A 14,700-nucleotide genomic window follows, 5' to 3' on the forward strand; every position below is an offset into this window, starting at 1 on the left:
AATGTGTTTGGGTTTTAATTTTTTGGTAGATTTAGCAGCTTTTTATGCCATTCTCAGTGTTTATTTTTTGACCAATTGAGAAGAATGATTTAATGACTCGTAACAAGGTACATTAAACAGAACCAAACTTTAGTACCGTCTTGCTGAATTTTAATCATCCAATAATTGTAACTAGAAAAGTAATATTTGACATTTGAAGGTTATAAACCTTGAGTAATTTGAAAAATAGATTCTGCTCTTATGATTAAAATGGATTGCTGGATGGATCTTGGATGCATGGTTGATTGTGATCGGTTGTGAATGAATGGACGTTGTTACATCTGTGGTAACTATGGTGACTGTAAGGATTTATCAAACAAAAACAAGTATAGATTTTTAACAGTCCCACTTCTCTGAACATCTGTTCTCTGTAAACTCTATAAATTATCATAAATAATTATTGATAAATTAATAATCTCTGTGCGCCCCCTTTTGGTTGGATCGCCGCCCGGAAGTGAGGCAGCAGGGGAATGTCCGGTGACGTCAGAGCGTCTGGACGCCATTAGATCTGCAGCTGTTTGGAGAGAAACAACAACAACACGAACGACCCTTATACGAAACGCGCACTGGACCGCGGGAGCCCGACGCCTCTTTCCCCTCCCCCGGGCTTCACCGGCTTCTAACCACGGCCGCTCTCGGTGAGGAAACTCTGGCCTCCGCTTCCTCCTCCTCCGACTCGGACACCGGCGGAGCGTCGCCGCCCCCGCGGAAGAAGCACCGAGCCTCGGCGGCGGAGGGAGTAGGAGAGCCCGGGGCTTCAGCGGGCCTGCCATTAGCGACCCACCCCAGCCGAACCGGCACCAACATGCAGTCGAACGGGACCGGACAGGAGCAAAACCACCCAGCCAGCACACAGAACGGAGATGCCAACGGCCTCCAGAGCAACGCGGGCTCGGCTTCGGGGGCCTCCGGGACGAGTTCGGGTTCCTTGAAGAAGAAAAAGCGTCTGTCTCAGTCGGAGGAGGATGTGATCCGCCTCATCGGACAGCATCTGCACGGGTTAGGGCTGAAGTAAGTGTTGCGGAGCACAACCGGACCGAGTCAGTTCTGGTAAAACCCGGTTTGACAGGTCGAGCGCGCGACACAACTAACGTTAGAGCGCAGCCGTTATGTTATCAACGAAGCGAGCGACGTCGATCTTTTAATGTCGTGTCTAATGACAATCTAAACCTTTATAACGTTACCCCGACTAAATAATATACAAATCTCTACAATTCAACTAGAATGTCAGACAGATACAAACAAAGAGAGGTGCGATCACAGATGACAGCTGTGTTTGTGTCATGTATTTCTCGGGGCCCGAAAGCGTATTTTCGGTTTAGTGGTGTCAAATGTTAAGATGAATTCATTAAAAGCACCATATTTGTGTTAATACATTATATATGCGTGTTTACGTGATATCAAATCAGGATGACATCCTCTGTGTGTTTTTGCGTTTTAATGGCGGCTGTGGAATGTGTGTGTAGCAGCTGGTTTACATTAGAAAGAATCTTTAATCTAATTTTAGTGAAGATTTGCTAAATCCATCAGCTACCATTCAGATTCAAACCTCAAACATGAATTCTGAACAATCACAATCCAGACCACTGTGCTTGAACACACACATACAAGAACCAGACTACAGGATGAGCCGAAAACATCAAGAAAACTGCAAACATCCTTCCCATCCCCCCTCACACACACACTCTCTCTCTCTTTTGTAATCATAGCATGACGTAATTCTGTGGGACCCTGCATTCAAAACACTTTCACACTGTTCTAGAAACCTTCACCTGTAACCATCAACATGTATCAGCCTGTCTGTTGGTTTTTCTGTCTTAAACCTAAAAATATATGTAAATAAAAAGGAGTGTGTATGGTCATAACTGAGAATGACTATGACTATATTAAAGCAATATGAAACAAGTGCTGAGTTCTGATAATAACTGTGATGTGGCCGAGTGCCGCAGGTAATCACACACAAAATCACCCAGAACAACTTCAGAAATGATTATTTTTATTACATAGCAGTACGTACATGCATTACATACACTGTCTTACTGCTTTTATGAAACCATTAATACATAGTAATCAGTGTTAGAGAGTTTAATAGTTGGCCTTTTAACTTCAGATGGCAACAGTACTTGAAGAACTAGCTTTTGTATTTCTCAAAGATGGCAAATTGAAACGGTGAAGCTTTAATTATGGTATTTGATAAAGGTGTAATAAATGAGCCATGTTTTATCTGTCTCTGTTTTAGTCAGACGGTGGATTTGTTGATGCAGGAATCGGGCTGTAGATTGGAGCATCCGTCAGCCACAAAGTTTCGCAACCACGTCATGGAAGGGGAATGGGACAAGGTGAGCTTATTCCACATGACATATTTAGGCCTGGTTTCATAGACATGGTTTAGATTAAGCCAGGATTAGACCTTAGTTCAATTAGGACATTAAAGTAGCTTTTATAAATGTACCTTACTGAGACAAAACAATGGCACAACAAAGCCACATTTACGGTATCAAACTGATATGAATACATGCTGGTTATATATAGCATATATTTTAAGATATGCTTGTGCAAATTGCTTTTTGGTAAAACTCCTCAAACATGCATTTAATCTGGGACTAGGCTTAAGCCTTATCTGTGAAACTGGGGCAATATATCATTTTGATGGTTTAGATTCAAAGTTGTCAGGAAAGACAGTCACTGTTATCACGGTTATCAATGTTTACCCCATGTGCTTTCTCAATACATTCTTAATTGCATTCTGTGCTTTTATTTTGCATGTTAAAGATAATATGTTTGTATTTGTAATCTTTCATAGTAATACAAGGTTTGTTTCCTACGCAGTTTGCAAAAGAATGGAATTTGATCAGAGTTAAATTTCCTGGTCTGGATAAGTATGGAATAAAGAGAAAACAGTATGGGAAATACTTGTTTCCAGGCTATTGCCCCTATTCAAGTTTCTAAAATATAAAATTAAGTGAGAGAAATAAGATGAATCTATCATACAAGAGTTTAGTGATTTTTGAACACGTCTGAGTGCACAATTTCATTATGCAAAACGTGTTTTTACCATAAGCTAGTTTTTTTTTTTGTACTTCACTAAATGAATGTGTGTGTGCCATGTGTGGACCAGCAACTGATAAAGGAGCAAAGGATCGTCATAAATCAGACTGTTTTGTTTGGTGATCGTGCCACATCAAACCACGTTTACAGTATAAAAACTGATGTGTCAGGTCTGAATATACAGGCTATAAAGCAGAGAAAATAAAAATATTGACAGATGACTGTACTATACTGTACTACAGGAGACAAAAATAATGCTGTATGAACCATTTATCCTTAATATGATCTGAAAAATCGTTTTGAAGGAGTTCTGGAAATTTGAGTATGGATTTTGTTGTGTCTGGGAACCCGGATAACTAGTCTTTTACTTTTGGCTAATGTTCCAACCACTTTTGAATTCTTAAGTTTAATGAAGTGAGGCCAGATTTAGTTTTAGATTTTTTTTGTAAAATTAAAGATAAACTTTACATTTTAAATAAACATTTTTATTATTTGTGGTTGATTTGTTGTACTCTTTCTAGTTTTTTTCCCACTGTCTCTCATCATGAATATAACCATGGTAGCTGTGGTGCTAAATTAAACAAAAAACAACCAATCCAGTCAGTTCCCAATGGATAAAATTACTTCTTTTCCTCTTTAAATATCTAGTTTCACTTGAAAAAGTCACTTTATTGATGTAGAATGAGTTGTGAGGGCTTTATTAAAAGGTCTGACATGCTGACTGATGGGTCAACTGCTGGTTAAAGGTCATGTAAATGAGGGAGATGTGAAAGGTCATTTTTAAAAGAGACCTTAATTATTTCTGATGTATGTGGTTTTGCATGCACAGAGTTTTGGCTCCATGGTGAATTCAGCCATTCTTTTCTCCAACCACAAATATGATTTTTTTTTTTTTTTTCAGGTCATGATTGCAGGTCTTTCCTTTTCCTTTACACTTCATGACCAAAAAGTGGAAAAAAGTTGAAAAGTGGATTCACATATGCTGCAGTGTCGTTTAAAAATAAAAACAATCCAGATATGCTGTATTTTGTACAGGAAGGACTAGGTTTATTTGACCGTCTCTCACCTGATTTTAGGAAAGTTTGGATGTGGGTTTGGACCATTGAAACCAAGATTTTCTAAGATGTCAGGACATGCTGACATTTTGAGAGCTTGTGGTGGGAATGATAAAACAAACTATGTAGAAATTGTGCTCCTGGCTTGAGGAACTGTTTCAGTCACTTCTGTGGATTTGGGGATTTCTTTTGTTTGTTCTGAACTAACAGTGGAAAAGCTGAATCCTATTTTTCCATCTAATTCTTTACTGGTTTTCTTTCTATTTATACAGGCAACTTTAAAACCACCTAATGCTTCTTTTCATCTTATAAATGGAATTTGTTTTTGTTTTTGGTTAAAGTTTGATTTTTAATCTTTCTTTAAATACACTAAACTTTTCGTGTTTGTTTTTTTAATGCAAAGATATTCAGATGAAGTATGAATAATGTGTCCAGATACTTTTTGGGGCTATTATATTTCATACCAACCATTTTGAGTTTTAAGGTCACTTGACTTCTTTTGTAACTAAGCTTGAAGGTTTTAAAGTAAAATCTATGTGCTGTGACTGTGACTGTACTATGGTTGATGGTATTTTTCCACACAATGCTGAACTGATGCTTCTGTTTCTTTCTGTGACACAGGCTGAAAACGACCTCAACGAGCTAAAAGCATTGATGCATTCACCCAACGCTATTGTGGTAAGACCACCAGACCCGGCCGGCCACATGCTCTCTTAATGCTGAAAGCTTCTGAAGCTTCATCTGGAACAAGTGTTGTAGAAATCATTCTGTCATAAGTTCTTTCTTAAATTGGAACGTCAAACCCACATTAAAGGCTTAGTAAGTACTGGCTAGTTTGTAACTCTGTATTAAGTTTGAAGTTTGGTTGCACCATGTCTTCTTGAGGCAGAACGTAGCTAGTAGGTCGGAAGCTCTTTCTAAAGAAATGCATAGTTGCATAATATGATGTTTACATTCAATGACCCAGTAGCACCCTTCACATTTGTGAGCAGAAGTTGTTGAAACAGTGAATTTCAGTTTATCCTGTTAAAGTTTATTTGAACTTTTTTGAGATGGTCCTCACTGCAGAACACAAAATCTAGGGGGAGGAGTTGGATCTCCCACCTTGCATATACCTAAACCTAGCCATCTCTGCCCCCTATTTCCTAAACCTACCCATCTCCGCCTCCTAATTCCTAAACCTACCCATCTCCGCCCCCTGATCCCTAAACCTACCCATCTCCGCCACCTAATCCCTAACCCCACCCCTAAATCTACCCATCTCCACCCCCTGATCCCTAACCCACCCCTAATCCCTAAACCTATTCATCTCTGTCCCCTGATCCCTAAACCTACCCATCTCTGCCCCCTGATCCCTAACCCCACCCCTAATCCCACTCATCTCCACCCCTTAGATCTGGATCCAACTCCGCCCCCTGGATCTCGTGTACTGCAATGAGGTGCTACTGACTTTTTTTGCCTCAAGTAGCTTAAAAATAAATTTCCACTGAAATGCAATGAATAATCATGAAATAACACAAGTATTTTGTGTAAATAGCATTCAGAATATCAGTATACCAATAAATACTGATACAAACAAACATAGGAAATTAGATTATTTATTATGATTGATTTTGTTTGACACTCAGTGTTTAGTTAGGGTTGGTTTTGAAGAGCCGCTAACAATTATTCATGAAATGTTCTTTCTCTTAACATGTAAAAATGAGTGTAAACGTCAACTTCATCTTCTATGTTTGAAGAATTGTTGTTTCTCAGGTAAAACATGAGCTTATTGATCCAATTCAGTGAACATCCTGTTCTGTAAATATGTATTAGTTTATAGTTACTAAGCTAAGTCGTAACTAACGCAACCAGTCCCTGGTCATTTCTGGTTTCTTGCTGCACAGATTTGAGATTGTTGACCTGAACCGATCTCGGGGTGTTTCATCTTCAAAGAACCAAACTCTAACCTTTATAACTGAAACAACTGAACCTAGTTGTCTTTGCATGTCCTTCAAATGGGGCTCAGATTTATTTGTTGCCATTTTAGTTGTAACCATGTCTTTTGTTGTGTCTCCATATTAGTTCTGACTGTTGTTTGAATGTAAAGTGGACTGTGCTGCCATGTGTATGATAAATGATTGGGTCACTGAAGTGAGTCTTTCTCTCTTTCTTTCTAGCGGATGAAGTTTCTGCTATTACAGCAGAAGTATCTGGAGTATTTGGAGGACGGAAAAGTTCTGGAAGCTCTGCAAGTGTTGAGAGGAGAGTTGACTCCACTCAAATACAACACTGATCGAATCCACATGCTCAGCGGGTACTAAACATGACACATTAACATACTTGCCATTGTTAATAGTAATAAACAATTTCTCTGTCTTATAAGGTATGTTTGTTATTGCTAATATGGCTGTCGCGATAACCACAATATTGTCATACCATGATACTTACAAGCCAACCGCAGAGGAATGCAAGTAACCGCCACAACCGCGATCGTCACATTATTGTTTTTGTTTTTTTTTCATAACGCCATCGCATTCTTTTACACTTCATGCATGTGTATTGAATGTTAAATAAGTTAATATGATAAGACATTTCTTCTGCCAACTGGCTCTTTTGTACAATTGGGATTTGTACAGAGGCTCTGTTGTTTTGCACAAAACAAGTCTAAACAGAGAGAGGGAGAGGTTGAATGAGCATGTGCAATTACGTGTCTATCCTTCTGGGCAAGTCATATATTCATAAAAAAAAAGGTTTTCCATGTCCGAAGAGGAAAGGAAAATATTTTCCGTAGCATCCTGTCAACTTTTAAGGGTATTTCCCATCCCATGATTTACCAGCACAGTGCTGATGCTGGATTCTTTTGGGAAATATCATCATTCTTCTTACCCTCTCATCTAGTCAGATTTGAGGATTGTACCTAACTACACTTTACAAACAACACCACCACAAGCTTATTTTCCGGTTTATGTTCTTTTATGTGGACCAGTATTTTGATCTGTTCTGTTTTGTTTAGTTCCTGTTTCCCCGCTCTGTTTAGTTTCGGGTTTCGTTGTTTACTGATTATTATGTCCTTATTTGTTTGTATAGTTGCATATTAGTTTCTCATATGTCTAGTGTACTTTCCTACCCCTATTTAAATAGCCCTGTGTTTCAGTTCTTGTTCAGTTTTCGTTTTGTATGCATTATTCTCCTGCGTGTTCATTTAGAGTGTTTGGATTATTAATAAAGCCTGTTTTGGTTTTCATTCTGCATCCTCGTGCCTGTTGACCACATTGTAACGGTTATTTATACAGCAAAAATAAATCATTTTAAAAATGGCGATAGAATCGCATATCGTGATAATTAGCCACTTACAAGCACTGCAAGGGAAATTCCTTTATCCCTAATTGCTAAAATGTATTACTATTGAGATCTTGTACTATGAAAATCAGTGTGATCGGTGTCGATGGCTCGCTTTGATTTGCTGTGTGTTTTTAAGGTATCTGATGTGCAGCCATGCTGAGGATCTGAAGGTAAAGGCAGAATGGGAGGGAAAAGGCCCTGGATCACGTTGTAGATTACTGGACAAGCTCCAGGGTGAGTATACAAACACGCATTTACAAAGATATATATGTGAGGAGGACATACCATTGTCTTCTGAGGGCTTTTCACACTGTGCCTAACCCTGGGTTATCATCATTTTAAATGATATAAGATATAAAATGGATATAAGACTTGTATTATTTTTATGTATAATAAATATAAATCTTATAAGAATTAACTTTTTTTTTAATGATTTTGAACTTTTAGAATGGAAAAAAAATCATTGCTTTTAAGCACATCACAAAATGGAAATTTTATCAGATTTAGCTCATATTTGAGGGTATTTTCGTCTTCAGCGCATGGCCTAGTAAACAAGCACAACCCCCAATTTTTCTCTGTTTTCTATTAACTTGATATAATCGATCTTAATTCTACTCATGTGTTTGTGTGTATCGTTTAGCGTACCTGCCCCCCTCTGTAATGTTGCCTCCTCGGCGGCTGCAGACGCTGCTCAGACAGGCTGTGGAGATGCAGAGAGATCGCTGCCTTTATCACAACACCAAACTAGACTCCAGTCTGGACTCTGTGTCCTTACTGCTGGACCATGTCTGCACCAGGTGTGCTGCGTTTACACATTCAAACGCAACACACACACACACACACCCTCCTGCGCTCTCAACGATTTCAACATCTCCGTGTTTGTGTTTGCAGGAAACAGTTTCCCTGTTACACACAGCAGATCCTCACAGAGCATTGCAATGAAGTCTGGTTCTGCAAGTTCTCCAACGACGGCACTAAACTCGCCACCGGCTCGAAGGACACAACCGTGATCATCTGGCAGGTGGAGCCGGTGAGTGAGGTCGTCTTTCATGTGGATGTGCAACGAAACATTTGAGCATCTCGGAAGTCAAACTTTTTCAGTGAGAGTTGACCTCTTGAATAGCTCTGTTTGAAGTGAGATGGTGTGGTGTAAATATCCACTCTCACACACAGGACTCGCATCAGTTGAAGCTCTTACGGACTCTGGAGGGTCACGCGTACGGTGTGTCGTATCTCGCCTGGAGTCCTGATGACGTTTACCTGATCGCCTGCGGTCCGGACGACTGCTCTGAGCTCTGGCTGTGGAACGTTCAGGTAAACGCACTGCACATCCTAATGTACTTTGATTTGCCAGAATATGCATTTTAGCTTGAGATCTTCTAAATCTGGGTCGTTGTTGCATTTACAAAGTTTGTTTTGGCTCAATATTTTTATTTTATTAATTGATAGTATTGTACATTTTACTGGTGGATTATTATTTAGTTTGCTCGTTTTGTTTACTGATGTAGAATTGTTATAAAGCATGATCGGATCATTTGAGGCTAAAGGTTTATATGGCACTTTCCATTATTCTCTGGCTACTTGAAAATGATCAAATGCATAGATAAAGCATTGATTAGGTATGTAATACACAGCCTTTGCTCTTCAATTTATTGCAAGAAGAAAAAAAGAGAAAACATTTTTGTCATTACTACAATATCCAAAATCAAAAAATTATGTTCTTTTTTTAGCTGTGGTTTATTAAGAATAATTATGAAAATGTAAAATTAAAGAATATAATGATCATTATATATTATAATAATTAAAAAATATTCGTACTTGTGATTACATAATTTTTTTCAAATTCAATCATTTAAAAAATTCTAATTAATATGAAAAGTACAATTTTATTGTGGCAATATTATCCTTATATTAACTACCTTTTAAACATTTTTTTTGTTTTATAAAAAAAATAAAAATTTAGTGTTGAAAATTATTACAATTATTTCAATTTTTTTATACTCATTGATTTACTTATAGATTATTTTTGAAAATACTGTTACATTTTATTGCAGTAGTAATTTATTTACTCTCTTTAAAATTAATTTGTGATGTTTTTTACGATAAAATAATGAATATTAATAATTATTTTTCTTATTTTATTTCAAATTCATTATTTTCTTATTAATTTATTTGTAATGATTTTTGAACTTAATATTGTGTTAAATTTTATTACAGTCACATTATCATTGTGTTATTTACTTTCCTTAAATTAAATTGTGTAATAAATCAGGTCTTAAATTGGCCATCAGCCACCCGAAATATCAGCATTTGCTATTAAAAACCCATTTTGGTTGATTCACCACTGAAGTGTGTTTGAGCAGACACTACATTTGAACTTACTTTAAAAAGGTACGTTCTATATAGTATGAAAATCCGCCATGTTGTCATTGTCAAATCCTCTCCCGTGGCCTCATGGGATAGTAAAGTGTCCATCATATGCGCACTTCAGGATCTCACCGGAAGTAGTAGGTCATCTTTCAGGACTTTTCGAGTACAGTTATTCAGACAAACAATACTATATAGTATGCCGAAAGCATTCAATTTCGAATTTCGTGAAGACTAATTTTAGCTCATCTCTGACCTTTGACTCTCTTCTTGCACCTGGTGGTCAGACAGGAGAACTGCGGACAAAGATGAGTCAGTCTCACGAGGACAGCCTGACCAGTGTGGCCTGGAACCCCGACGCCAAGCGCTTCGTTACAGGAGGACAGAGAGGGCAGTTTTACCAATGTGTAAGTTCAAAATGGACTTGTAATGATGAACTTTACAGTCATCAATCTTAACTGACTTGAGCTGAATAATGACACTGTTGTCTTTTTCAAGCTTCTCACACTTGTAGTTTGATTGTTATTTTCCTGTTTATTACTGTGAAGCTGCTTTAAAACAATTTTAGCAGCTTTGTATTAAGCACTACATAAATGATTTGTTGGTTGTGCTTGGACAGGATCTTGACGGAAACCTGTTGGAGTCGTGGGAAGGCGTGCGTGTGCAGTGCCTCTGGTGCATGAACGACGGCCGGACTGTTCTCGCCTCTGATACGCACCAGCGGATCCGTGGATACAGTTTCGAGGACCTAACAGACAGAAACATGTAAGCAGATGTTCGTTTTTCAGATGGTTCTGAGTTTTGGAAGCTGTGTCTGAACTTTCACTTCTCTGTTTGATTCCACTCTAGAGTTCAGGAGGATCATCCAATAATGTCTTTCACTGTTTCTAAGAATGGAAGATTAGCTTTGTTAAATGTTGCAACTCAGGTAAGCATATGGGTTTTGGGTTCATTCATGTTTTTTAACAATAAAAGAATAGTAGTTCATTCTTAATTATTATTAAATAAAATTTCATTGCTGCAATACTTATGTTTACTAACTTTACATTAATTTGTTTGCTTTTTAGCTTTTGAATGATTGATTATTTTTTTATTATTATTTAATTAGTTAATTTTCTTTTCAATTAATTTCGAGAAACTTTTATTTGAATGGAACGACATTATCATTATTTTCTTTATCATTTAATAATTGTTATAATGATTATTAATGATTCTTAAAATAATGTAATGATAGTTTTGTTTTTTACAGTAGTTATTTTTAAGTAATTTGAGAATATTGCAGTAATATTATCTTTATTTTTTCCATATCTTCAAATTGTGATGTTTTACTTATATTCAGTGTTTATAAGTGAATGTGTCCTAACCATATGAAGAGTTCAGATGCAAAAACCTCTAAATGCCATTTGAAATTTTCTTCTTTAATGATGATTTTTATCAAACTTGTATATTTAAGTTCAGTAATTTCACTTAAATAACAATTAATAGGTAATTATCATTGCTATTTAAGTGAAATCACTGAACTTAAATATACAAGCTTGATAAAAATGACCATTCTAGAAGAAAATTTCAAATGGCACTTAGAGGCTTTTGCATCTGAACTCTTCATATCTTGTGTGTTTGTGTCAGGGCGTTCATCTCTGGGACCTACAGGACCGAGTGTTGGTCAGGAAGTTTCAGGGTGTACAACAGGGTTTCTACACCATTCACTCCTGCTTCGGTGGACACAACGAGGATTTCATCGCGAGCGGCAGTGAAGGTAACTTACTTTTATTCCTTGCTGCTTTGCTCAGGTGTATTTTAAACCAGTGCCACTCAATCTCGCTCTGTCTCTCAGATCATAAGGTATATATTTGGCACAAGCGCAGTGAGCTGCCGATCGTGGAGTTGACGGGACACACACGCACGGTGAACTGTGTCAGCTGGAACCCGTGTATTCCCAGTCTCATGGCCAGCGCTTCTGATGACGGCACAGTCCGGATCTGGGGACCCGCACCCTTCCTGGACGCACAAGAGCTGGGCGGCCTCAATGGTACAGACCAGTCTATCCAGCAAGTGTAAATACACTGCAAATTACAGCTTTGATTCTTCAGATTTATTTCACTGGGTGACCTTTACGTTTCAGCCTAGTTGATGCACAAGCAAAAAATACTATCACTCTCAATAATACTTGACATAAAGACAGCAATAATCTATTTAAATGTGAGTTTCAATAACATTCTTAAAGGTATAGCAGATGATTTTCTTTTTCCGGGTGGGTAGACTATAATATTGGTCCACCTAAGAGTCAATCATTCTGGTGATATGTTTACGTAAGGCGTGTATTATGTCTCAGGTGTATTATGTCTAAGTTATGGTTTCAGCCATTCCTTTGAAAATGGCTGAGGGTCGAAAGAGAAAAAAATGTATACGAAGTGTATGATAAGAAAAGAAAGGCCGCAGAATATAGAAACAAGACCAGAGTGATTTTGGGTGAATATTTCACACGCTGGCGTGCGCTAAAAGCACAGGTTGGGCTTCTCACTGATGCGGCAGTCGCGAAGATTCTACTAGACAGGTAAAGTTTGTCATGCTATTTGGAGAAATCCATTTAAAATCACTTCTAGTAAAAGTTAATGGTTAATGTAAGCTATGAGTAGCGATGCTAGCCCTGGCACTAGTCATGCACCGCGTAGACACGGTAAACATCTCAATTTGTCTAAAGTAGCCTTTTGACCAAATGGTATCACGCTGAAATATTATAACCCAGCGTGATACATTAATGAGCTAGTTCTGTGTATTTTCGTGCAGAAATTGTCTGACAGCCTTGCCACTTCGGGGACCAGATGAACCAAAAAACCATGCAAATTGAAAAAAACAAAAACATCTTCTTAATTATCTTGTTTTCCAGAAGATCTTTTCATTTCAATATCTAAACATAAAACAATTTCATTGAGAAGCAAAACTGCCTAAAATGTCAACTTGAAGGACAAACATTTTTGCTTCTCAATATTATTTTTTTAATATGGATGTAAGCTTTAACAAAACAAAAATGATCAATCTTTATTTATTTGTTGCTGTGCTTAGCTACAGTCTCCATTTGTTTCACAGACTATAAAGTTGAACATTTAATTTAATTTGTTTTACTTCTAGAAAACCATTTTCCAAACCAAAGTCATTTTCAATAATTCCAATGTGTTAACCGTAGTATTATTACACAAATGCAACAAGCTACTTCTCCATTACATATCATGTCTTGAGTCCTCGGTCACTCAATCGATCAGTATAATAAGTAAATAAAACACGGAAGGGCATTTTGACATTTTTTTTTGTCTTTTTTTTATGAATGTTTTTGAGTTAGTTTATAATTTGCAACATAATTGTGTAAGGCATAACAGGCGTTCCCTCTCGGGAGCAAGAGTGTTGTGAATGTGCATGTGCATTTAAAAAAAAAAAATTGGAGAGGCCGGGTCTTCTCTAAAATTCGGAAAGATCCTCCGATATACCTTTTAAATAAATAGGATTGACTGATTAACACAATCCTGGTTTCTGCATATTCTAAAAAAATATATTTTGTAATTTGCATTTTGTAATTTTTTTTTGTATTTTTCAACTTTTCACAATCCAGTCAATTTTTTTATTGATTGTTTTTTTTATTGATTCATAATATTTTATTATTATTACTACTATATCATTATACAAATATTTATTATTATATTATCAAAAGTTGTTTTTCAAAAAATTCTCATTGTTTTTGAAAACATTCTCAATATTACGAGTTTATAATTATATATAAACATATAAATAATATATATAAAATAAAAAATATATATAATATATATATATATAAACTCAAAATATTTATTACAATATTTTTAATTAAATTATATATATATATATAAATATATAATATAATTTTTTTGTTTTTATTTTTTATTATTAATGAATTTATTCGATTTGCCTGTTGAGTGGATCTATTTGAATATATTTTAAGATGCAATTTATTCCTGTAATGCAAAGCTGAATTTTCAGCATCATTACTCCAGTCTTCAGTGTCACATGATATAATTCAGAAAATAATTCTAATATGATGATTTGCTTCTCAAGAAACATTTATTATATTATTATTATTATTATTATTATGTCAAATTCAGCTGTGCTGCTTAATGCTTTTGTTGAAAATGCATTTTTTCTTTGATGAATCAAAAATTCAAAAGAACAGCATTCATTTGAAACAAAAAATCTTTTGTGACATTATGAATGTCTTTACTGTCACATGATCAATTGAGTAAAAGTGTTGCCATCACGTGTCCATCTCTCATTTTTCTCAGAGAGTTGCAACAGTATGGACAGTTGACGGCAGCCCTGGAACAGACGGCTTCTTATTACAAGAAATATGCGAAGTCCAACAGAGAAAAACACGATTACAGCATTGCCCTCCTCCACAACGACACACAAGAGTGCAAACGCGATCCAGAGATCCAGAGCCTCGCTTTCAGGAGTCCGGAGGCAGCGGAGACCCCTGACGCTGATCTCCATACTAGGGACCCGCTTCCATAACCACGGATCTGATCTCTTTCCCATCGGGTTCCCCGTGTTTCCACATTATGACCCTTACATTAGGCCTGAAGACAAGATGCTGCCCATCAGGCTCGAGCGCCGGGGTGGGTGACCAGGGTTCGGCCGGGTGTTTAAACTCACACTCAATGTTTTTCTCTCGCTCTCAATCCTCCAGCGGCAAAGGGACACAACACTTTTAAAAAAAAAAAGAAATCCTAGTCCTAGCAATTCTCTTTTGTTCCTTTAGCAGTTGATCAGCTTGGGCTTTTAGTGTTGATGATGGAGTGCTGTAGTTTTTCTTTTTTTATCTTTCAGAACACAAATGCATTTG

The 14,700-nt window shown here is 36.9% G+C and overlaps 1 protein-coding gene across 1 annotated transcript; it reads left to right on the top strand.

Moving 5' to 3' along the window:
* The first annotated feature begins 357 nt into the window (after nucleotides 1-357).
* Nucleotides 358-14,591, top strand: wdr26b (WD repeat domain 26b). Its single transcript, XM_039647919.2, has 14 exons — nucleotides 358-1,050; nucleotides 2,279-2,378; nucleotides 4,764-4,820; nucleotides 6,302-6,438; nucleotides 7,603-7,700; nucleotides 8,107-8,263; nucleotides 8,358-8,496; nucleotides 8,640-8,780; nucleotides 10,121-10,240; nucleotides 10,453-10,598; nucleotides 10,683-10,761; nucleotides 11,460-11,589; nucleotides 11,668-11,862; nucleotides 14,141-14,591. The coding sequence occupies exons 1-14, from the start codon at nucleotides 845-847 to the stop codon at nucleotides 14,164-14,166; spliced, it is 1,731 nt and encodes a 576-aa protein (XP_039503853.2). The 5' UTR covers nucleotides 358-844; the 3' UTR covers nucleotides 14,167-14,591.
* The last annotated feature ends 109 nt before the right edge of the window (nucleotides 14,592-14,700 follow it).

This window comes from Pimephales promelas, chromosome 13, assembly GCF_988280905.1.
Source record: "Pimephales promelas chromosome 13, fPimPro1.hap1.1, whole genome shotgun sequence".
NCBI classification, from domain to species: domain Eukaryota; kingdom Metazoa; phylum Chordata; class Actinopteri; order Cypriniformes; family Leuciscidae; genus Pimephales; species Pimephales promelas.